The sequence below is a fragment of the Sciurus vulgaris genome (genome assembly GCF_902686455.1).
Source record: "Sciurus vulgaris genome assembly, chromosome: 2".
In the NCBI taxonomy this organism is placed as follows: domain Eukaryota; kingdom Metazoa; phylum Chordata; class Mammalia; order Rodentia; family Sciuridae; genus Sciurus; species Sciurus vulgaris.
The window spans coordinates 122,059,727-122,083,155 of record NC_136462.1 but is presented as its reverse complement, the minus strand read 5'-3'; the positions used below and the strand labels follow the sequence as shown (position 1 = coordinate 122,083,155).

Genomic DNA, 23,429 nt, shown 5'->3' with positions numbered 1-23,429 from the left:
ATCCGTATTGGTTTCCCCCTGAATGTAATTTGGTTCTTTTCTCTCACAGCCTTTAAAATTCTGTCTTTATTTTGTATGTTCGGTATTTTCATTATAATGTGCCTTGGTGTGGGTCTGTTGTAATTTTGTGTATTTGGAGTCCTATAAGCCTCTTGAACTTGATTTTCCATTTCATTCTTCAGATTTGGGAAATTTTCTGATATTATTTCATTGAATAAATTGTTCATTCCTTTGGCTTGTTTCTCTAGGCCTTCCTCAATCCCAATAATTCTTAAATTTGGCCTTTTCATGATATCCCATAGTTCTTGTAGATTCTGTTCATGATTTCTTGCCATCTTCTCTGTTTGTTCAACTTTGTTTTCAAGGTTAAATATTTTGTCTTCAATGTCTGAGGTTCTGTCTTCCAGGTGTTCTATCCTATTGGATATGCTTTCTATGGAGTTCTTAATTTGGTTTATTGTTTCCTTCATGTCAAGGATTTCTGTTTGGTTTTTTTTCAATATCTCTAACTCTTTATTGAAATGATCTTTTGCTTCCTGTATTTGCTCTTTTAACTGTCGATTGGTGTGATCAATCAATGTTTGCATTTGCTCTTTCATCTCATCATTCAGTGCGTGCATTTGCTCTTTCATCTCATCGTTTGCTTCTCTGATCATTTTAATTATGTACATTCTGAACTCCTTTTCTGTCATTTCTTCTGCCATGCTGTCACTGGGTTTTATTGATGTAACATCTAGATTTGTTTGCAGCATTTTCTTTCCTTGTTTTCTCATATTGTTCAGGTATCAGTGGACCGCTGAGATATTGCAGATTTCCTCTATTGACTTACAATGTCCCTGAAGATTTCTATATATATCCCCTCTTAGCCTTCAGTAGGCTGAAGTCTTGGAGGAAGTTGATAATGCGGTGCTCCACAAGGAAGCTGCCTCTCTAGGAGTGGTGGCCTTCAGGTGGGGTATAATCCCTGCTAGTGGGCAGAGGTGCCTCCACTTGTTGACCAATGGTCATCCAAAGGGGACCTAGGCTGCGGGCTGAGGCAAGGCCTGTTTGGGCCTGAGTCTCTGGTTTTACCATCCTTGAGGGGAAACCTCACCCAGCAGGGAAGACTCACCCAGTGGGGAGGTCTCGCTGGTCAGTTCCCTCCTAGAGGTTCCCCTCAATTTACAGCTACCGCCTGAGCTGGGCTGCCTTCCTCTGCAAAGTTCCCAGGGGCCCGGCCCTACCTCGTGGGCCTGGGAGCCTCACCCTTCGCAGATGAATCTCCTTAGGCTGCCCCTCCTCAGAGAATCTGCCCGCAGGCCTGGAACCTTCGCTCTGCCCTAAGCCTGTCTCTGTGCGGCTCTTCCACCCAGAAGCCTCCTAGATCCTGGGACCCTGCTCTGCACCTAATCGCCTGACTATGCGGCCCCTCCTCTGAGCAGCCACCTGGGGCCCCGTACAATCGCTCTGAGTCCCAGAGACCCGCCACACACCTCTTCCTCCAGACAGCCGCCCAGTATTCCGGTGCAGTCACCAGGAGTCCAAGAAACTCACTGCGTGCCTCCACCTCCCACCAACCACCCGTAGCCCTGGGCAATCAATCACTCCGAGTCGAAGTGACCCTCCCCGTTCCTCCTCCTTCTCCAGATAACCCCCCGGGTGTTCAGGAGCGGTCACTCTGAGTGGCTCTGAATCCACGTGACCTGCTGCACGGGTCCTCTGGGCAACCGCCCGGAGCTCTGGTGCAGCCACTCAAGACCAAGCGACCCACCACGCTTTTCCTCCAGGCAGCCCCCCTGTGTTCAGGAGCTGTCACTTTAAGTCCAAACAACTCACCACTCGCCTCTCCTCCGAGCAGCCACGTGGAGCACCAATGCAGTCACTGCGAGTCCAAACGTCCCGCCGCGCTCCTCCTCCTCCTCCTCCCACCCCCCCGGGCAGGCCCCGGGGTTCAGAAGGGGTCTGAGTCCAAACAGCTCGCCACGCAGCCCCTTCTCTGGCAACCGCCTGTAGCTCTGGTGTAGTCACCCCGAATCCAAGTGGCCGCGCTCCTCTTCCTCCTCCTCTTCCTCAGGGCAGGCCCCGGGGTTCAGAAGCAGTTGCCCTGAGTCCAAACACCTCGCCGCGCAGCTTCTCCTCTGGCAACCGCCTGTAGCTCTGGTGCAGTCTCTCCAAATCCAAGTGGCCACGCTCCTCTCCTCCTCCTCAGGGCAGGCCCCGGTGTCCTGAGTCCACACAGCTCTCCTCGCCACTCCTCCCCTGGGCAGCCGCCGGAGCCCCAGTGGTTGCTCCGAGTCCCAGCGCTGTGCCGAGCGGCCTCCTTTACGATGCTCCCAGATGTCCGAGTTCACCGCTCCAGCGGGGGGAGGGGCATCTCGCCGGCAGCTCTACTTCACAAAGCCTCCTGCGTTCCGGGACCACCGTCCCATCCGGGATGCCCTCCCAAGGGGTGAGAGTCACCCGGCTGCTTTGAGTTGGTCCCAAGCGTCCCAATATCTCCTCCTTTGAATCCCGAGTCCTGGAGCAACACGAAATGCAGCCACCCTCTAGGCCGCCATCTTGAAACCTCCTTAACTCCATTTTTTAAGACAGTCTCAGTCTTTATAAGAATAAAGAAGAAAACCTATAGAGAATACATTTAGGAAATACACTAAGGGGCTGCTGGGCACTATACCACCTACCTATAATCCCAACAACTCTGGAAAATGAAACAGCAGGACCACAAGTTCAAGGCTAGGTTCAGCAATTTATCGAGATCCTCTCTCAAAATTAAAAATAAAAAAGGTTGGGGAAGTAGCCAAATGGTAAAGTGCCCCTGGGCTCAATCTCCAGTACAAAAGAAAGAAAGAAAACACACAAAGAGTCCTCATAATTCAGGAGTTATCCCATTAAAAGTTGCATAGTGAATAAAATTGGCCATCTGCCAAAACACCTACCTGAACAATAAATAAATAATCATTAAAAAAAGAAAAATAATCATTGAATAACTGCAGAGCTTCCTTCAGTTGAGGGACAAAGGATTTTAAGCAAAGTCTGCCCATAGTTGTATTTGTTCATCAAATATATGTTTCACAAATACCATTGGTGTGCTCAAAACTAGGCTGAGGGGAATTTAAAGGTAAACAAGGCTGTGCCTCTGACAGTGAGTCAGATGTTATAATGGGGATTCGGAACAGGGTTCTCTGGGAGTGCATAAAAGGCTTGATTGATCCAGGAAAATATACTGAAAGAAGGCTCATCTGAAGTGAGACCTGGAAGATGAGTAAGTAATTAGCCAGTACAAAAGGAATTGGGATACCAAAGTATTCCAAATGTCAGACACCAAATAGCAGCTATGAGATGTGGAAGTGAGAGAACATGGTATTTTTTTAAGTAGAAAGCTAATTTAGGGATGTCAAGACAATTTAATGAGGGAAGAATCATCTTTTCAACAAATGATGTTGAAACAACCTGATAATTTACTTGCAAAAGAATGAATATGGACTTCTATGTACATAATGTATGAAAATTGATTCAAAATAGATCAAAGAAATAAAAGTAAGAGCTAAAAAATAAAAAGTATTATAGGAGTAAATCTTCACAACCTTGCATTAAGCAATTTTTGTTTTGTTTTGTTTTGTTTTGTTTCTGTTTTTGAGGGACTAGGGGTTGAACCCAGGGGCGCTGTACTACTGAGCTACACACCCAGTCCATTTTTATTTTTATTTTGAGACAGGGTCTCAATAAGTTGCTGACTCTTGCCTCAAACTTGTGATCCTCCTGCCTTGGCCTTCCCAGTTTCTGGAATTGTATGCGTGTGCCACTGTGCCCAGTTTAGGCAGTGGTTGCATAGAGCAACCAAAGAGAAAAAAAAATGGGGCTTTAAAATTAAAAGCCTTGGTGCTTCATAAGACACTATCAAGAAAGTGAAAAGACAGTCCAGAGAATGGGAGAAAATATTTGCAAATAATATATCTGATAATGGTCTAATGTCAGCCCAAACGGTCTAGTATTAGTCAACAAATATACAACTAACTCAATGTAAAACTGGGTAAAGGATTTGAATGGACAGTTCTCCAAAAAAGATACACTATACAATGGCCAATACACATATGAAAAGATGCTCAGCAACATTACTCATTAGGGAAATACAAACCCAAGTCACAATGAGATCCCATTTTACATCTAGTGGGATGGCTGGAATCAAGTGTGTGAGAATGTGAAGAAACTGGAATCATAACGCATTGCTAGTAGGAATGTAAAATGGTGCAGGTGTTCTGGAAAATAGTTCAACTGTTCCTCAGAATATTAAAATTAATTTACTATATGTTCCAGCAACTCTACTCCTCAGTATATACCCAAGAGAAATGAAAATATATCCATATAAAAATTTACACATGGATGTTCACAAGCAGCAACGTTCCAGTAACCAAAAAGTAGAAACAACCCAAGTCTATTAACTGATGAATGGATAAACAAAATGTGTTATAGCCATAGAATGGAATATTATTCAACTATAAAAAGGAATGAAATGCACATGCTACCCTTGAAAACTGTATGCTAAATAAAAGTAGCTGGACACAAAAGACCACATATTGTATGATTTCATTTACTGTACATGAAATGTCCATAACTGGTAAATTCATAAAGGCAAAGAATAGATTAGTGGTTGTGCAGGATCAGGAAGAGGAGAGAATGGAAACTGACTGCTAATGGGTATCAGGTTTCTTACTGGGGTGATAGAAATGTTCTAAAATTGATTATAGTGTTGATTGCACAATCTTATAAATATACCAAAAATAAGCAAGCTGGATACTTTACACTTGTAAATTTTATGATAGTTGTTCCTTGATATCCCTTGGGAATTAACTGCAAGAACCCATCCCCATACCAAATTCTGGAAATGCTCAAGTCCCTTGTATAAAATAGTATAGTAGTTGCATATAACCTACACACATTCTCCCATACAGTCTAAATCATCTCTATCATACTTGATACAGCATAAATCATATGTAAACAGTTATAATGTATTGTTTAGGGAATAATGACAGTGAAAGTACAGAGACAATTTTTTTTCCCAAGTATTCATTCTGCAGCTGGTTGAATCTGCAGATGTGGAGCCACCTACAGTGTGGATGATGGACTATATTTAAAAAAACAAGTTAGGATGCTATTTGGTATAGGAATGGGGAATATAAAAAGATGAAGCTGGGTTGGTGGCTTTTGGGTGAGTTAGGTTTGAACTGGGTTGTAACATATTGATGGAGATGAAGTGGCAGTTAGGAAATATCCTAAGAATATGTAGAAAGATTACTGAGAGCACTGAGGGGTTAGGTATGGTTAGAGTCTATAAATTTACAGTAACATTTTTTATTTTGTCATTTTTTCCCTCCATTTTAAGCCAGAATTTAATGTTGATCTACATGAAGTATACAGAAAAAGAGCAAGGCGAGGGAATTGAAGTGTTGGCAAGCCAAGCCCAGTGGCATATGCCTCTCTAATCCACAGCACTCAGGAAGCTGAGGCAGGAGGATTGTAAGTTCAAGGCAACTTAATGAGACCCTATTTCAAGAAGAAAAAAACATGAAAAGGGCTGGGGATGTGGCTCAGTGATAAGAGTGCTCCTGGGTTCTGTCCCCAGTACCACCCAAAAAACAAAACAGAGTTAGCAAAAGAACATTTGAAATGTAACTATGGAATCCCAGCTGGACAAAGAAGAGAAAATCAAGGGTCAGTGAGGAGAAGGTCAGTTGTAATAGGAGAAATTAAGAAAGCTGAAATGATAGAAATGGTCCAGGATTTTTAATTCAAGCTTGAGCCAAGTGACCTGGTTTTTAAAGGACCTGAGAGTTTTTGCCATAAGGATTGAAGTATGGAAAAGGAGGAGTGCAAAATCCCTCCTCTCAGCTCTGGTGTGATTGGAGAGTGGTGTTTTAGGGAAGAGTCACGCAGCATCTCCATGAGAGGACCTAATGAAGTGGGACTGACACGTGTAAAGAAAAGAGAGGGCATGAAAGAGCCAGCTCCAGGAAACAGAAGTACAAATGATGCTTCCAGCACTGTCCAGTACACTTGGAGCAACGTAGTCTCATTGATGAGATTGTCCCCTTCGACAGGAAAAGTTTCTAAAGCAAAATTTCTCAAACTTCACCTAATTTTCTTTGTTCTGACCCCAAATTGATTAAAGCAATATTCTGATTATGACTTGTCTCTCCAGAGACAGAATGTGTTGTCAGTAATTATACTTAATATAATTCTCATTACAGTTTTTGTAATCATTGTTAAAATATCTTAAATTGACCTTTCATTTTTTGGTAGATGCCTGTGTGTGTGTGTGTGTGTGTGCGTGTGTGTGTGTGTGTAATTAGTGTTACAGGGAATCTTTGGTTTACCAAAGCTGGTTCAGAGTGTAAGCTCCTGAGTAATACCGTTTTTGAAGCTTACCTTCACTGGGTAAGTTCCCTCTGCAAGGAAACATCGGCATGATAGACCTACTGTGTAAACTGCAGTGGAGAAGCAGACTTGTATATTGTTTTATCTTGAACGAATATGTCTTCTTTCCTCTTTCAGGGGAACATTCGTTGCATTTCTTAAATGCTTTGCATAGGATTTCAAAGTTCAGTTTTACCTCTGTACTGGGGCTTTATCAGGCACAGATGCTACACTTGAATGGTTTCTGGCATTCAGTGACTTGGTAGCCATGATTCAGTTTGAATCACCCTCTCACAGACCAAATGAAAGCACATTCTTGCAGGATCCATGCCATATTCTTGGGAATCATTTTATTTTCCAACTTATTAGACTAGTTCAGAGACCTTTGGGTTTCACTGGACTTTTCTTCATTTCCTTCTTTTGTTGTTCTTGGCCCCCTCACCTTCCACCCACTTTATTACTCATTTCTTAGGGACCTGACTACTCAGAAACACTGAGAAAATATCTGAAGCCATATGGGTTGAGTAAAACAAACTTTAAGAGAGAGGGGTGGGGGAAAGAAATATGTGTTCTCTGAACTTCCTTTGTTTATATGATCTGTTTATATGTTGTTAAGGTTAAGGTTATGCTGTCCAGCTGCCTCCTAAATTTTCAGAAATGACCAAAGATATCTGGGTTACATTCTTTAGGGGGTCATGTTGGCATAGTGAATGAAAAGACACTTCATTTGTCTCCCACAAGATAATGTGTCTACTTTGGAGGTGTGGGAGCAATGCCAAGAGCTTCAAATGCAGAATCTTGAGGTTCTTGAAAAGCCAAGAATTTCCAGGGACACTTTTAGAAAGACACTAGTCTACTGAGCCCTTTTAAGGTTTGAAGGTCTATACCTGGCTGTTCGAATGATTGCCCAGTACAGTTAGGCTCTGTGTGATTGTTTTCTTTTTTCTTGTTCTTTTTATTTTCTTTCTTTTCTTTTTTTTTTTTTTTTAAGCATAGACAGAGGTTTATTTAGGAAGGTGAATAGACATTCAAGGAAGAATGCAGGAATCGATAGTTTTCTTTTGGTGAAATGAGCATTGGCACTGGTGTAAGGTAAAGTTAGCAGCTCTGAAAGCCTGCGATTTCATCTGTCTTGTATAATATGAATTAAAATTCAAGTACATGTGAGTCAGGATCATTCTAGAAAGCATGTAGAATGGAATTCTGTGGAATTGTTAGAGCTATTCTGCTTATAAACATTCTGTCTTGAAAATGGTTTGAGCATCCCTGCACATGGCTTAAACTCCCTGTTCTGTGACTGAATGGCAGAAGTTCTTCTCTGCATTCCAGATTTTACCCACTGTAATGGGTATGATATATGCTGAGATGCTTTTTTGTCACATTAAGCTGGTAAGCTACTTATGGAGCTGGTCTGCTAAATAATACATTTAGAAGTGAAAATAAGTAAGAACAAGAAGCAAAACATCAGTATTAGCATTTGAGAAACCACTCAACTAGACATTGAGAACATGGTATTGTGGTTGTCTGCATTTTCTTAATATTTCCCAGAGCTGAAAGAATCCTAACTCGGCTGTGGCTGCTGTGCTTTCCTTTAATTGCTGTTTCACTAGGTCTCCCAAGCAGCAGCACCTGAAAGAACTGCTGAGGGAGCTTCTAAATGAATTCTCATAATTTGCTTCTCGATTCTACCAGTTGATGGAGGCCCTCTTTTCTTGAGTGGTTTACAGTTCCACTTAAGAGGGCTGATGTTTGGGGTCACTACTGAATGTTTTGTTTGAATATCTCTTTCATAATGAATGAGAAACTGCTACTTTTAGCTTTGTGGGGTGAAGTCCTTGGTGGCAAGCCTTGAAAGGAAAAAAAAAAATTCTTTGTAGTGATATGCTAAATGAAATTACTCTCTTTGTCACTTTGTCCTTTTATCCTTTTGGTCTGATAACCTCAGGTTCTTGTGATTTATTTGTTTTCTTCAATTAAGCTTAGCTGTTTCCTGTACCCAGGTGCATCTATTTCTGCTGATGGTATGATAGCGAAGTGGAGCATATTTCTGACCTGGAAGTGTGGTTTCTTTGACTCAGAACCACATCAGTATATCTTCCACCCTCCACTTCCTTTGCATTATTTCCTTTCGCAGGACTCCATTTGTCGCCATTTAATCTAAGCATGATTCATGTGGGACTGAGAACTGGTAATACTGTAATGACAGTACTTTTCTTTATATGATAATACTCAAAGCACTTACTATCTTAGCCTTTCTCTTATGAGGCATTTTCAGTTTAATCCCTTTCAACAACCCTGTAGGTTAAGTCAGCAATTTTATCTGTGTCTAAGATGGTGAAATTGTAGCTCAAAGAGGTTAAATACCTTGCTCAAGGTTGCAGTGCTTTTGAGTTACTCTGCTTAACAATTTCTGGAGGAAATGAAGGGTACTTTTGAAGATACTCTGAATGAATAAAAAGGACTTTTCCAAACCACTTACTAGTTGTTAAAATCTAACTTGTTTTTTGACTGGTCAGTTGATAAGACTAGAGTTAAAAGTCCATAACCAGAGAGTTTAAATTGATTTGTCCAAGTCAGGAAAATATTTAGGTCAGTTTCTGTTCTGCAGCTGATATGGTAAAGTTAAGCCTGGCTCTTAAATTAGTAGAACTTGAACTGGAAATAATTAAGCCATTAATTATTTTTTATTCTTTCTTTCAGGAAGATGGAAAGCTTGATGACTAGTTCCACCCTGCCGCCCCTTTTTGCAGATGAAGATGGCTCCAAGGAGAGTAATGATCTGGCTACAACTGGGTGAGCAGCTGCTTTGGGACATTGGGCCTCTGTGTAGACTTCACTACAAGCTTCTGACAAAGTATGAGGTGCAAAAGAGGCAGTTTTGTATCATAAGAATAGAAGGTGCATTAGTTGTGCTTTTCAAATAGAGCGAGAGCCATTGTAAACTGCTTTGTAGTCTTTTTTCAGCTGTCTTTCGCAGAGCTCTGGTTCCTGTGAACTGGTAACAGCAATATGTAGGATACCGACTATAACTACAGTTAAGAAAATCACATAGTCACCCTTAAGGAAACACCTGCCACAGAGCTAGCTCTAAAAAACAAATTCGTTTGTGTTCAAATTGCTGCAGTTGTTAAAATAATTTTTTTCTCAGAGGTCAGCTTTTTAAATGTTTCAGTTTTCTTATTTGTTTGTTGCAGTGCAGGGCATTGAATATGGAGCCTCATGCGTGCTGGACAGCACTCTATCACTGAGCTACAGCCCCACCCTTAGTGTGGCTCTTTATTCAAGATGCTTAGGATCACAGTAGAATGAGACAGACATCATACACATGTATGAAAAGAATAAAAATAAATAAATTTTTTAAAAAGGTTGCTTAGGAGCTTTAGCTGACTTCAGCTCTTTTTGTCCCTACCTCCCACCCCATCTGTGGGCTCTTTGAAAAAATAAATAAAGGAATATAGAAAAGAATTAATAGAAATAGTTCACCTCTTTCCTTAAAAAGTCTCTGTTTCACTTGAATTTTTATCTTTTCTAGATATTTAGAAGTTATTTGCCAAAGAGGAAATATAGCTAATAGATTAAAGTGCTAGCTAATTTCTAAGAAAAATTATTTTAATATTCTTTAGAGCACTTTAAAAATTAGACTACACTCTATAATTGTTTCCTTCCCTCATGTTCATTTCTCACCTCATTAATATCTACCTTCTGTCCTTGATACTCACATGAAACTGTTCTCTAAAACTTTTCTAAAGGCTGCATAGTTACCAAATCCAGTTCCTTCAATAAAGCTTTTTCAGAGTGTCAGTCACATACCTGCAAATGAAGGATTGCAAGTTCAGCAACTAACTGAAACCCTGTCTCAAAAGAAAGAATAAAAAAGGACTGGGGATGGGACTCACTGGTAAAACATCCTGAGTCCAATTCCCATTACAAAAAAAAAAAAAAGAGAGAGAGAGAGAGAGATCTTTATAGTATCTATGTGATAATTTTCTAGGCATTAGTTCTAAAGAAGTGATCAGAACAGACAAAAACCTTAGCTAGCCTCTTTAGAGCTCAAATTCTGCTGGGGAAGTCAAATGCTAAACAGGATAAATCAAGTGAATACATGCTACACTGATAAGAACTATGATTAAAAAATAAAGTGGTGAAGAGGAATCAGAGGGTTTGGGGGTATGGTTTAGACACAGTGGCCAAAAAACATTTAACAAGAAAGTAACTTGAATAATAATCTGAAAATAATGTAATGATAGAAAATAATACAACTAGCATGCAGCTAACTAGGGAAGATTTTTCTAGAGGTAGCACTTGGTGCAAAAGCCCTGAGATAAGGATGTTTCTCCTTCATAGAAATAGCCAGGAGTGGGGCTGGGGAGAGAGTTGGTAGAGTGCTTGCCGTGCAAGCACAAGGCCCTGGGTTCAATCCCCAGCACCGAAAAAAAAAGAAATAGCCAGGAGCCAGTGTGGCTAGACTGGTGTGTACCAGGGGAGGTACCGGAGGGGACTACATAGGTGTTTCTTTAATATATGTATGAATTGCCTAGAGATCTTCTCAAAATGCAGGTTCTGATTTTTTAAAATATTTTTTAGTTGTTTATGGACCTTTATTTTATTTATTTTTTTATATGCAGTGCTGAGAATTGAACCCAGTGCCTCACACATGCGAGGCAAACGCTCTGCCACTGAGCTAGGACCCCGCCCCAGGTTCTGATTCAGAAAGCCTGAATTAGGCCAGAGTACACTTCTTACAAGCTCCTAGGTAATGCCAGAACTGCTAATATGAGTCCCATGCTTTGAAAAGTGAGGGCCTAGATTAAGTAGGACTTCAGATGGAAGAACAAACACTTTAATTTTTACTCTGAGATGGCAAAACATAGAAGGGTTTTGAGCAGAGTGATGTGATCTGAATATTTCTAATAGGATCCCTCTGACTGTAATGTTGATAATAGTGAAAGGAGCAGGGGGGCTGGACCAAAGAGACCAGTTTGGAGGCTCTTGAAATCATTCAGGTAAGGGTGAAATCAACCAGGTAAAGATCACTGGTGACTTTGACAGGAATATTTTTGGTGGAAGAATAGGGGCGCACTCATTGGAGTATGTTTCAAAGACACTGGGAATGGGGGCAGTGAGAAGTAGAAAATTCTAGACATATTTTTGAAGACAAGCCACACGGGATTTGCCCGAGAAACCAGATGAGCAATGTAAGGAAGGAGACAAAAGCAAAAACAATTCCAGTGTTTTGGCCTAAGCAACCAGATGGGTGGAGTTGCCATTAACTTAGATGAGGAAACTGAACAAGTAGTAAAGAAAGTATAGGAGCTGAGTTTGGGAAATCTTAAATTTGAGGTACTTATTAGAGATCTAGCTGGGCACAGTGATACATGCCTGTGATCCCAGCAACTCAGAAGACTGAGGTAGAGGAATCACAAGTTTGAGGTCAGCTTGGGCATCTTAGTGAGACCCTATCTCAAAATAAAAAATAAAAAAGATCAGGAGGCAGGCACAGTGGTACCCGCCTGTAATCCCAGTGGATCTGGAGGCTGAGGCAGGAGGATCTCAAGTTCAAAGCCAACCTCAGCAACTTAGCAAGGCCTTAGGCAGCTTAGCAAGTTCCTGTCTCAAAATAAAAATATAAAAACAGACTGGAGATGTGGTTTAGTGGTTAAGCACCCCTGGATCCAGTCCCCAGTACCAAAAAAAAAAAAAAAAAAAAAAAGAAGAAGAAGAAGAAAACCAGACAAAGATGTCAAATAGGAAGTTTTTTGTTGTGATTTTTTGTTTTCAAATAAGAAGTTTGATCGATACCAGGTTCTGAAGTTAGGAGAGGTTTAAGCTTGAAAGACAAACAGGAGAATCAGCATGTAGCTGATATTTAAAGCCTTGAGACTAGATGAGATCACCAAAAAAAATGAGCACTCGGCAGTTAGAAAAGAGAAAAAAATCTTGAAAACCTGAACTCTGATTCCAGCATTTAGAAGACAGGCAGAAAAGGAAGAGTTAGCAAAGGCCAAAATGAGTACTTATAGAGGTAGCAGAAAAACCAGAGGCACGTGGAGGCCTGAAAACCAAGTAAAATGAGTAAAAAGGGAAGGGACGGGAAGAGATCTACTTGTGTCAGATGCTTCTGGTAGATTGGATAAGGTGGAGTCTTAAAAATTATTTGGATGTAGCATGGTCATTGGTGGCTTACACAAGAGTTGCAAGTTCTTATCTCCCTTGGAATGGGTTTAAGAGGATGGAAGAGAATGGAGGAGGTACAAGCAGATCTTTCCAGGAGTTCTGTACAGGAAAGGAGAAAAATAAGGATTTCAGAAGTGAGACGGAGAAAGTATTTTTGTTTTGTTTCATTTTACTTTAAGATAAAAGTAATAATATTGATTGGGCCGTTCCTGTAGAAAGGAAAGAATTAGTGATGACAGAGAGGGCAGAATTGTCAAAAATGCTGTCCCTGGTTAGGCAAGAGAATGTGAGATCAAGGGCCTAAACAGAAGGTTGTTGGCTCTGGCTGAGAGCAGGGGTAATTCATTCATGGTAACAAAGACTTTGGCTTTGACCACTCCCTTCTGATGCCTGTCCACTTCAGTCAGGGGAACTCTTTCCCAAACTTGTTGTCATATTTTACTAAAAGAAGAATATACAAAATATAATAGCTTAAAAATTGATGGCATAGTTGAAATGAAAATGACAGTGAGGGCTGGGGATACAGCTCAGTGCGTAGAGTGTTTGCTCACATGCATAAGGCCCTGGGTTCAATTCCCAGCACCAAAAAGAGAAAGAAAAAGAAAGAAGAAAAGAAAAGGACAACGAAATAACAAGTTGCCTAAGACATCTGAAGTGATTGAAATGTTTGGAAAATAATACCACCAAGAACAAACTGGATCTTCGGTGGTACTTCATTTCAGAGAACATGATTTGCATTCGTCTCAGATTTTTACATACTCTTTTTTTTAAATGACCTCAAAAATCTAGGAACTACCTGCTTTTATTTATCTACAGTGTTTCCTACAAAAGGTCAGGAAAGTAATTTCTTTCATTTTCAGTACAGAGTGCATCTGCTTTTGTTCATTTCTGTGTCCACTCTAGTCTGGTGTTTATTCCAATTCCGCAAAAACTTACTCCCTAAAATTGCCAGAGACACTTAGATCTTCAAATGTATCAATCTTTTTAGCTTATCCTATTTGACACCTGCAGCTTTTTACTTGGTTAACACCTTTTCTTCTTAAAAGTCTTCCGGTCTTGTCCCCTGCAGTCGTGTCCTAATTCTTTTGAAGTCTTCTTTCCCAGCTTGTTTTTGTTTCATATGTATTTTTTTAATTTATTTTTATTGTAAACAAAATTGTTTCTGTTTGTACATGGAGTAACAGCATACCATTTGTGTAATCATACATTTACATAGGGTAATGATGTTTGATTCATTCTGTTATTTTTTCCTTCCCCCACCCCTCTTTTCCCACTATACAGTCCCTCCTTCCTCCATTCTTGCTCCCTCCCATCCCCCATTATGTGTCATCATCCACTTATCAGTGAGATCATTCGTCCTTTGGATTTTTGAGATTGGTTTATCTCACTTAGCATGATATTCTCCAATTTCATCCATTTGCCTGCAAATGCCATAATTTTATTATTCTTTATAGCTGAGTAATATTCCATTGTATATATATATACCACAGTTTCTTTATCCATTCATCAATTGAAGGACATCTAGGTTGGTTCCACAGTCTGGCTATTGTGAATTGAGCAGCTATGAACATTGATGTGGCTGTATCTCTGTAGTATGCTGATTTTAAGTCCTTTGGGTATAGGCCGAAGAGTGGGATAGCTGGGTCAAATGGTGGTTCCATTCCAAGTTTTCTAAGGAATCTCCACACTGCTTTCCAGAGTGGCTGCACTAATTTGCAGCCCCACCAGCAATGTATGAGTGTACCTTTCTCCCCACATCCTCGCCAACACCTGTTGTTGCTTGTATTCTTGATAATCGCCATTCTAATTGGGGTGAGATGGAATCTTAGGGTGGTTTTGATTTGCATTTCTCTTATTACTAGTGATGTTGAACATTTTTCCATATGTTTGTTGATTGCTTGTAGATCTTCTTCTGTGAAGTGTCTATTCATTTCCTTAGCCCATTTGTCGACTGGATTATTTGTATTCTTGGAGTAGAGTTTTTTGAGTTCTTTATAGATTCTGGAGATTAGTGCTCTATCTGAAGTATGAGTGGCAAAGATATTCTCCCACTCTGTAGGCTCTCTCTTCACATTACTGATAGTTTCCTTTGCTAAGAGAAAGCTTTTTAGTTTGAATCTATCCCAGTTATTGATTCTTGCTTTTGTCTCTTGTGCTATGGGAGTCCTGTTAAGGAAGTCTGATCCTAAGCCAACAAGGTGAAGATGTGGACCTACTTTTTCTTCTATAAGATGCAGGGTCTCTGGTAATGAGACTTGTTGTTACCTATTCATATGTACATAACTGTCAATATAATTTGGTCAACATCATACCTTTCCCAGCATTTCTAACCCTTCTAGCACTGCTGAGATTTCTGTGGGCTAAGGCCTGTCTCTCATGTGTTTTTTTCAATTCTCTCTCACACAACCTACCCTGTTTTTTGCTTGGTTTATATTAAGTACATAATCACCAATTTAGAAACCTCAGCATTACCTTTGACTCTTATTTTTCCCCACTATTTAAATTAAATCAATCATCACTTTCTCTCCTTTCTACCCCTTAGCTTTCTCTCCTACCTCCATCATCCTGCATTATCTCTTACTTAGTCTATTACACACCATTCTGATAGGTCTTCCTTTATTCTGTTAGAATGGAATGATGTTGTTCACCTAATGAATACCTATTCATCTTTTAAAACCTCTTTGGTAAAATCCTCCTTAACAGCCTCTCCATAAATATAAAATTCATCATACCCACTACTGTGCCTCTGTGACATTTTTTACAAACCTCTATTTTAGTACTTGTATTGTAATTGGTGCCTATAACAACCCTGTGGAGTATGTATTCTTTCAGAATAATAACTGAATATTACTCTTTTGCCCTTTAATTTTATTTGTTCTTTTTAGATACTAATAACAGCAGAATGTATTTTGGCATATTATACATACATGGAGTATAACTTATTCTAAATAGGATCCTATTCTTGTGGTCGCATGATCCAGAGTTACCCTAGTCGTACATTCAACTACAATGATAGGAAAGTTATGTCTGATAATTCTACTGTTCTTCCTAGTCCTCTCCCCCTACTCTTCCCTTCATTCCCCTTTGTCTAACCAATGGAATTCTATTCTTCCCTTCCCCACCCTCCCTTGATGTGGGTTACTATCCACATATCAGAGAGAACATTCCTCTTGGGATTGGCTTATTTCACTTAGCATGATATTCTCCAGTTCCATTCGTTTACTAGCACATGCCATAATTTCATTCTTTATGACTGAATAATATATCTTGTGTATTTATATTCCACATTTTCCTTATCCATTGAAGGACAAGCTGGGTTGGTTCCCTAACTTGGCTATTGTGAATTCAGCTGCTATAAACATTGATGTGGCTGTGTCACTGTAGTGTGCTGATTTAAAATCCTTTGGGTATAGACCAAGGAGTGGGATAACTGGATCAAATGATGGTTCCATTCCAAGTTCTCTGAGAAATCTCCATAGTGCTTTCCAGAGTGGATGCACCAATTTGCAGTCCCACCAGCAATGTATGAGAGTACCTTTTCCCCACATCCTCATCAATATTTATTGTTTCTTGTATTCTTTAAAATTGCCATTCTGACTAGAGTGAGATGAAATCTCAGTGTGGTTTTAATCTGCAATTCTCTAATTGCTAGAGATTTGAATATTTTTTCATATATTTTTTGACCATATTTCTTTTTCTGGGAAGTGTCTGTTCAGTTCCTTTGCCCATTTATTGATTGGGTTATTGGTTTCTTTGGTGTTAAGTTTTTTGAGTTCTTTATATATCTTGGAGACTAATGCTATATCTGAGGTGCAGGTGGCAAAGATTTCCTTCCATTCCATAGGCTCTCTCTTCACATTCCTGATTGTTTCCTTTGCAGTGAAGAAGCTTTTTAGTTTGATACCATACTACTGTTTATTGATTCTTGATTTTACTTCTTGCACTTTTGGAGTCTTATTGAGGAAATCAGTTCCTAAACCAACATAAAAACATAATGGAAAGTTGGGCCTACTTTTTCTTCTAGTAAGCATGGGACCTCTGGTCTAATGCCTAAGTCCTGGATCCACTTTGAGTTTTGTGCATGGTGAGAGATAGGGGTTCAGTTTCATTCTACTACATATGGATTTTTAGTTTTCCCAGCACCATTTGTTGAAGAGGCTATCTTTTCTCCAATGTATGTTTTGGTGCCTTTGTCTAGTATGAGATAACAGTATTTATGTGGGTTTGTCTCTGTCTCTTCTATTCTGTACCATTGGTTTACATGTCTGTTTTGGTGCCAGTACATGCTGTTTTTGTTACTATAGCTCTGTAGTATAATCTAAGGTCTGGTATTGTGATGCCTTCTGAATCACTTTTCTCGCTAAGGATTGCTTTGGCTATTCTATTGCCTTTCTTCCTGCCCTTCTCAACCTTCCCAATTCTTCCCTGAAAAAAAAAAAAACCTGCCGGGGTTAGTGGCACACATCTGTAATCCCAGCAACTCAGGAGGCTGAGGCAGGAGGATTGCCAAGTTCAAGGCCAGCCTGGACAACTTAGCAAGATCCTGTCTCATAAAAAAAGGGGGGGGGGGGGGCGGGAATGTAGCTTAGTGGTAAAGGACCCCTGGGTTCAGTTCCCTGGGTGGGAGCAGGGTGGACTCCCTAGCACGTTGCCCACCTTTTCTTCCATTCCTTTATTCACATGTGATAGAATAAATCAGTCTCCACCATCATTTATACCTTTTTTGTCCACTTCTCAGAAGGATGAAACTTGGTTTGCTAACTCATCTATAATAGATTAGTAGGAACAAAAATAAATGTCTACCTGATTTATTTACATTTATACTTAAATTAGGGTGTAGTTCAATGGTAGAGCACTTGCCTGGTATGTGTAAGGCTCTGGATTCAATCTTTAGTACCTCAAAAACAAAACATTTTTGAACTTAGTGAACTTAGTATTTTTCTTGGATGCTCTGGTTGTTAATATATACAGTAATCCAAGGAGAAATAACCTGTGTTATGTGCCATAGAGTTATTTCTTATGCCCTTTAAGAAATCTCTCTTTTGTGCTGGGGACAAACTGCCTCCACAGCTCCCGAGTCTATTCATCTTACCCATGAATAATGTTTCCCCTTCATATCAGAGATACATGAAAGGTAGCATCTAAAATTCAGATTCTGTTGCAGCCTCAGAACTAAAACAAGTCTATGTAGAGAGGAGTGGTCACTTTTTGAAGGAAAGAGATTGTATCTGTTTTTTGGTAGGAGTTTTAGTGCCACCATCCTGATTCAGTCAAACACTAAAATATTTTTTCAAAGGTACTGTAACTTCTATAGAGACATTGTTTACATTTACACAGATTGTAGTGGGAGAATTAATTCAAGTACTGGCATGTGCTTTGCTGGCAGGAAAATTGCTCTTGAACCTTTGTAAATAAAAGTTTTTGATGCTGTTGATCCTGAACTTTTGCACTTCTGCCTGTTATTCAGATTAACACACCCAGAGGTTCCTTATGGCAGTGGAGCTACATCGTCCACCAACAATCCAGAATTTGTGGAGGATCTGTCCCAAGGTCAGTTGCTTCAGAATGAGTCTTCAAACACTGCAGATGGCAATGAACAGAGACATGAAGATGAGGTAAGCTAAGGTCTCCTGTTACTGTGCTTTGAAGCTTCCAAAGAAGCAGTCAACCAAGAAAGTGTTGATTGAGGTGTTGATCATCTGTCTTCTTACCTTCTTAAGATGATACCTGCAGAATTTTCTATTGTATATTTCTTGCTTTAGATAGAACCATATTAAGGCTTTTAATGACAGACTATTTTTTCCCCTAGCTTAAGAAATTATAGCCAGGCGCAATGGTGCATGCCTATAATTCCAATGTCTTGGGAGGCTGAGGCAGGAGGATCACAAGTTCAAAGTGAGCCTCAGCAACTTAACAAGGCCCTAAGCAACTTACCGAGACCCTGTCTCAAAATCAAATATAAAAAAGGGCTGGTAATGTGGCTTAGTGATTTAGTGCCCCTGGGTTCGGTCCCCAATACTAAAAAAGAAAAAAATTATAACTACTTCATATTAGATGACTCAATAAATGCTTGTTGGGCCTGGGGATGTAGCTCAGTAGTACAGTGCTTGCCTAGCATGTGTAAGGCCTTGGGATCAGTCCCCAGGACTGCAAACAAATAAAATCAACAAATACTTCTTGAATGAATGAATGATTTAATTAAATAAGTAATTAATGAGAAGTCCATGTATCTTTGGTTCAGGACCCCACTCTACTCTTCAAGCACTGCAGCATGGAGCCATATATGCCCAAATATTTTATATCATCACCAACTTTACCCTCCCATATAAGCTACCTTTTTCTGTTTCATGTGACGCTTCCATATAGGCTTGGGTAGTCATGCCCTGGTTGGATTTTCAGTGTGCCTTACAAATGACTGATAACTCTGTGTGGGGGGGTGGGGGAGTTGTATTTTTGTTATTGTTTTGAAATGGTGTTGATGTATTGCCCAGGCTGATCTCAAATTCCTGAGTTCAAGTGATCCTCCTGCCTCAGCCTCTTGAGTAGCTGGGACTATAGATGAATGCTACCACTGAGCTACATTGTTTGTTTTAAGCTACTCTTCTTTTTTTACTTAGGAAAGAACATCATCATTGATTTTTGTCTACGTCTATATTATTATTTTAAAAGAACTGGTTTTTTTCATCTATCTGTTGGCATTATTTTTTTTTCCTCATAGTACTAGGATTGAGCCCAGGGGTGTTCTATCTCTGAACTACATCCCCAACTCCTTTCATTTTTTATTTTGAGACGGTGTCTCACTAAGTTGCCCAGACTGGCCTTAAACTTGTGATCCATCTGCCTCAACCTCTTGAATAGCTGAGACTATAGGCATATGCTATCACGCCCAGCTACCTTTGGCTTTTTTTTTTTTAGATACCAGGTATTGAACTCAGGAACACTTGAACACTGAGCCATATCTCCAGCCCTATCTTGTGTTTTATTTAGAGACAGGGTCTCTGAGTTACTTAGCACCTCTCCGTTGCTGAGACTGGCTTTGAACTCGTAATCCTTCTGTCTCAGTCTCCCAAGCCACGGGGATTACAGGTGTGCACACCTCACCCAGCCTACCTTTGGCATTCTTAAAGGTTATAATGAACAAGTAAAGTTTCTTAAAACAACTTTAAAATCTTGGTAGATTTAGTTATTTATTTTATATGTGTGTGTATGTATGTGTGATACTGGAGATTGAGCCCAAGGCCTTGGTCATGCTGAGCACATGCTTTACAATTGAGCTACATGTCCAACCCTCTTAGTAGCTTTAACACTACCAGGTTTATTTTAAATAAATATTACCAAATACATCATTTTCCAAACTGGGAATTATTGAACCATATTTATGTATTTGGAGGAGTACCATACTATAATTAATTAATACTTAATATTTTTGTCCCTTCTTATCTTCCTCTTCTCTGAAATAAAAAATTCTTGTATCCATAAAACATTATTAACTTACATAGGTTCTGTGTATGTTAAATTGTGAAGCAAAAAATTGGATGTACCTTAATTCTCATTTAAAAGGCCAAGTAAAAAAGCCCATGGTAAAACATCAGTAGAACTGCAGTTCCTGCCCCCCCCCTTTATTGAAATTTTTTTAAGACATAGATATTAATTTAAAAATCTATATGCTCTTTGCTGTGGAAAAAAAAACTTTTCAAATAGTATCAGTGAAAAACACTTGCATGAATTATTTTTGATCCCTGTGATACAGCTTGTCTCTTCTTTTGCCCTATGTATATGACATCTTATTCTGATCTGTGATTCTCTGACACAGTGCTATGTATGAATATTCTCACTTAGAATATTCATCTGTAACTGGGTACAGTGGTACATGGCTATAATCCCAGTATCTTGAGAAACTAAGGCAGGAGGATACAAATTCTAGGCTAGTCTGGGACATTTAGTGAGATCTTATCTCAAAATTTTTTTAAACAGGGCTAGGAATGTAGTTCAGTGATAAAGCATCCCACCCCTAGATTCAATCCTGATACTAAAGGGGGGGCATGGAATATTCCCTTGTCAGGACTCAGGACCTGTTGCATACATATGAAGGCCAAAACTGGCATGATCGTGGCACCCCCTAGACTCATTTTTTGAGGTTTGTGATGTGGTGCCTCAAAAGGTCTGCAAGTGAACTATCTGGAATCCCTTCTTACTCAACATTACAGTCATTTGTCCTATGACACATCTGGAAAGCTTTGAATACCCAGGGCCTTATTCACAGAAAAATGCAACTCGTATCCTGCTTTCTTTGTTCATTTTTGTTGTTGTTGGGTTATTTGGGGTGATCATTGTTGTTTGGTCTTTTTTTTTTTTTCCTCTTTGTTTTATAGCAAAGAAGTAAACGAGGAGGTTGGTCTAAAGGGAGAAAGAGGAAGAAACCTCTTCGAGACAGCAATGCACCTAAATCCCCCCTTACAGGATATGTTCGGTTCATGAATGAGCGTCGAGAACAGCTTCGAGCAAAAAGACCAGAGGTTCCATTTCCAGAAATTACAAGGATGTTAGGGAATGAATGGAGTAAACTGCCTCCTGAGGAAAAACAGGTAATTGTTCCTACTCCTGATCCTTTGCTTGCACTTGATTATATCTCAAAAATAACTTCTGTCAGAAAAACAAAGAGGATTAGACAGTTGATTTTTCAATGTTGTCACAGCACCTAGCAGACACAGAATAACAGGGCCCTTCATAACTCTTTTCTCTAGCACAGTGATTTTTAAACTACAGCAGGATTGCTACAGGGATATGAGCAGGAAGAACTCTTGGACTTCCATTAACCAAACCAGTTCCACTTGTATCTGATTTATATGCTGCGTGTTCATATAAGATTATTTTGAAAGGTGGCTCAATATTGAGAAATTAAGAAATCTATCAATGTAATGTATTTGACTGAGGTAAATGAAAAGTTATGAATTAAATGAGGAAAAAATCTTTTGATAAAATTCTGCAATTCACATAAGAATTTTGTTTAGGAAAAAGATTTTACTACTTAATAATTTAACTAGTATTCTGGCAAATGTAACCCACTATGGGAAAGTAAAGGAAGAACTACTTGAATTCTCTCTTCTCTAAGACAGAAACTTACTGTTGCCAAATTGAAACAAATCTATTTGTTAAAGAGATTGGAGGGAAATTAAGGACAAGATAGCCATGAGCCAGGTGAAATGCCATTAACGCAAAGTAAGGATAGTGATTGTGGAATTGGCTTTGGGTTAAAAGTTCCCACCCTTCCCAGTATCTGAAAGATCTATATTTCTTTTGTCTTAAACTCTTCTATAACTTACACTCTTTAAAATGAATTCCAGACTAAAACCAAATTGAAAACTCTTCTCTTGGGAATTAATTGAATTCAGAAATTTTCAAAGAGATCAGATTAAGTTGCAACTTGAAACTGTCTTTGTGGTGGAAAGCTCATAGAAGGCAGTTTATATCAGCCATTGTTTTGGCTTTACAAAACAATGGGATCGTGGACTGAACATACTTGGTTGTTTTCTTCTTTTTTCTTTTTATTTCAAAATTAATACTGTTCCTTGTTTAAAATTTTTTTTTCAGATAATGCAGAAGTGTTTTAACAAAAAGCAAAAGTAAGAGTTATCTCTGGGGATAACCTACTTGAGTAGGACAGGGGTTTTGTGTTTGGTTTTGTTTTATTAACTGTTTTATTTGAAAATAATTTCAAGTGCACAAAAAGTTATAAGCATAAAAACTGTACATGTAGTATCCACATACCCTTTATGCAGCTTCACCTATTAGTACCATAGTTTATCCTATTTCTTCATTTGCATAAGGACTGTTCTTCCATACATCCAGTCTCTCTCTCTGGCTTGCACATGTATACACACACACACATACACAGAACTTTTTTTCTGAATCATTTGAATGTAAATTACATACATTGTATCCCTCCACCCCTGATGAGCTCAGTGTGTATTTCCTAAGGATAGAGATAGTCTCTTAACATAACTATAATATAATTACTTACTAACTTAATGATTTTATAGTAACATAACAATCTTCATCTATATATTGAGGTAACATTGTTCCTTTGTAAGTTTCATCTCTGATACAGGTTTTAGTCTAATGTCCACTTTTGTCTTTAACCAAATCTCTTTAGCTTCCTTTAAACTGAGTTATTTCCAGAAACTTGTTTTGTCTTTTATAACTTTGATATTTTTTAAGAATATAATCCCTGTCTTCCCACACCATCAGCCCCCCCCCCTTTTTTTTTTAATTTACTTTTAACAGAACATTCCTCATTTTGTGTTTATCTGATATTTCCTTGTGATTAGATTGCAGCTATGTATTCATGGTCAGAATACTGATTAGGTAGTGTTGTATCCCTCTGTGTGTTGTCACACACACAGGCACACAGTATCCTTTTGTTCCTCATTAGTGATATTAATTTTGTTTACCTGGTAAATGTTTTAAGTTCTCTCTTATAATTAGTAAGCAATCTATGGGAGACATTTTAAGAACATGTAAATTGCCTCTTCCACATCATAATTTTCCCCTGAATTTAGCATCTATTGATGATTTTTACCTAATCTAGTCTTTATCATTATAGTTGAAAAATGAGGATTTTTGAGCTGTAGCACTGCCCCCACATTTGAGTTGGCTTTTAGTTCTTTAACCTAATCAAGAGCCTCCTCCTTCCCCCTTTTGTTTGTTATCTGGTTATTATTGTTATGATAAACTTAGGTTGTATTATATCTTTTATTAATGGTATGATTTTTTTTTTCTAATGGTTAATAACTTATTGCCATACTTAATTATTTTTGTGTTTAAGTTGTCCTAGATTTTGCCAGTTAGGTATCCCATACATCTGG

At 39.1% G+C, this 23,429-nt stretch overlaps 1 protein-coding gene across 2 annotated transcripts in view; it reads left to right on the top strand.

Moving 5' to 3' along the window:
• Positions 1–23,429, top strand: part of HMG20A (high mobility group 20A) — a 74,159-nt gene that overhangs the window by 36,772 nt on the left and 13,958 nt on the right. For both annotated transcript variants that reach the window (XM_079128922.1, XM_079128923.1), the window contains 3 exons: positions 9,091–9,183; positions 18,032–18,179; positions 20,937–21,149. In XM_079128922.1, coding sequence (XP_078985048.1) covers positions 9,095–9,183; positions 18,032–18,179; positions 20,937–21,149 — 450 coding nt within the window. In that variant the 5' untranslated portion in view covers positions 9,091–9,094. The remainder of the gene's footprint in view (positions 1–9,090; positions 9,184–18,031; positions 18,180–20,936; positions 21,150–23,429) is intronic.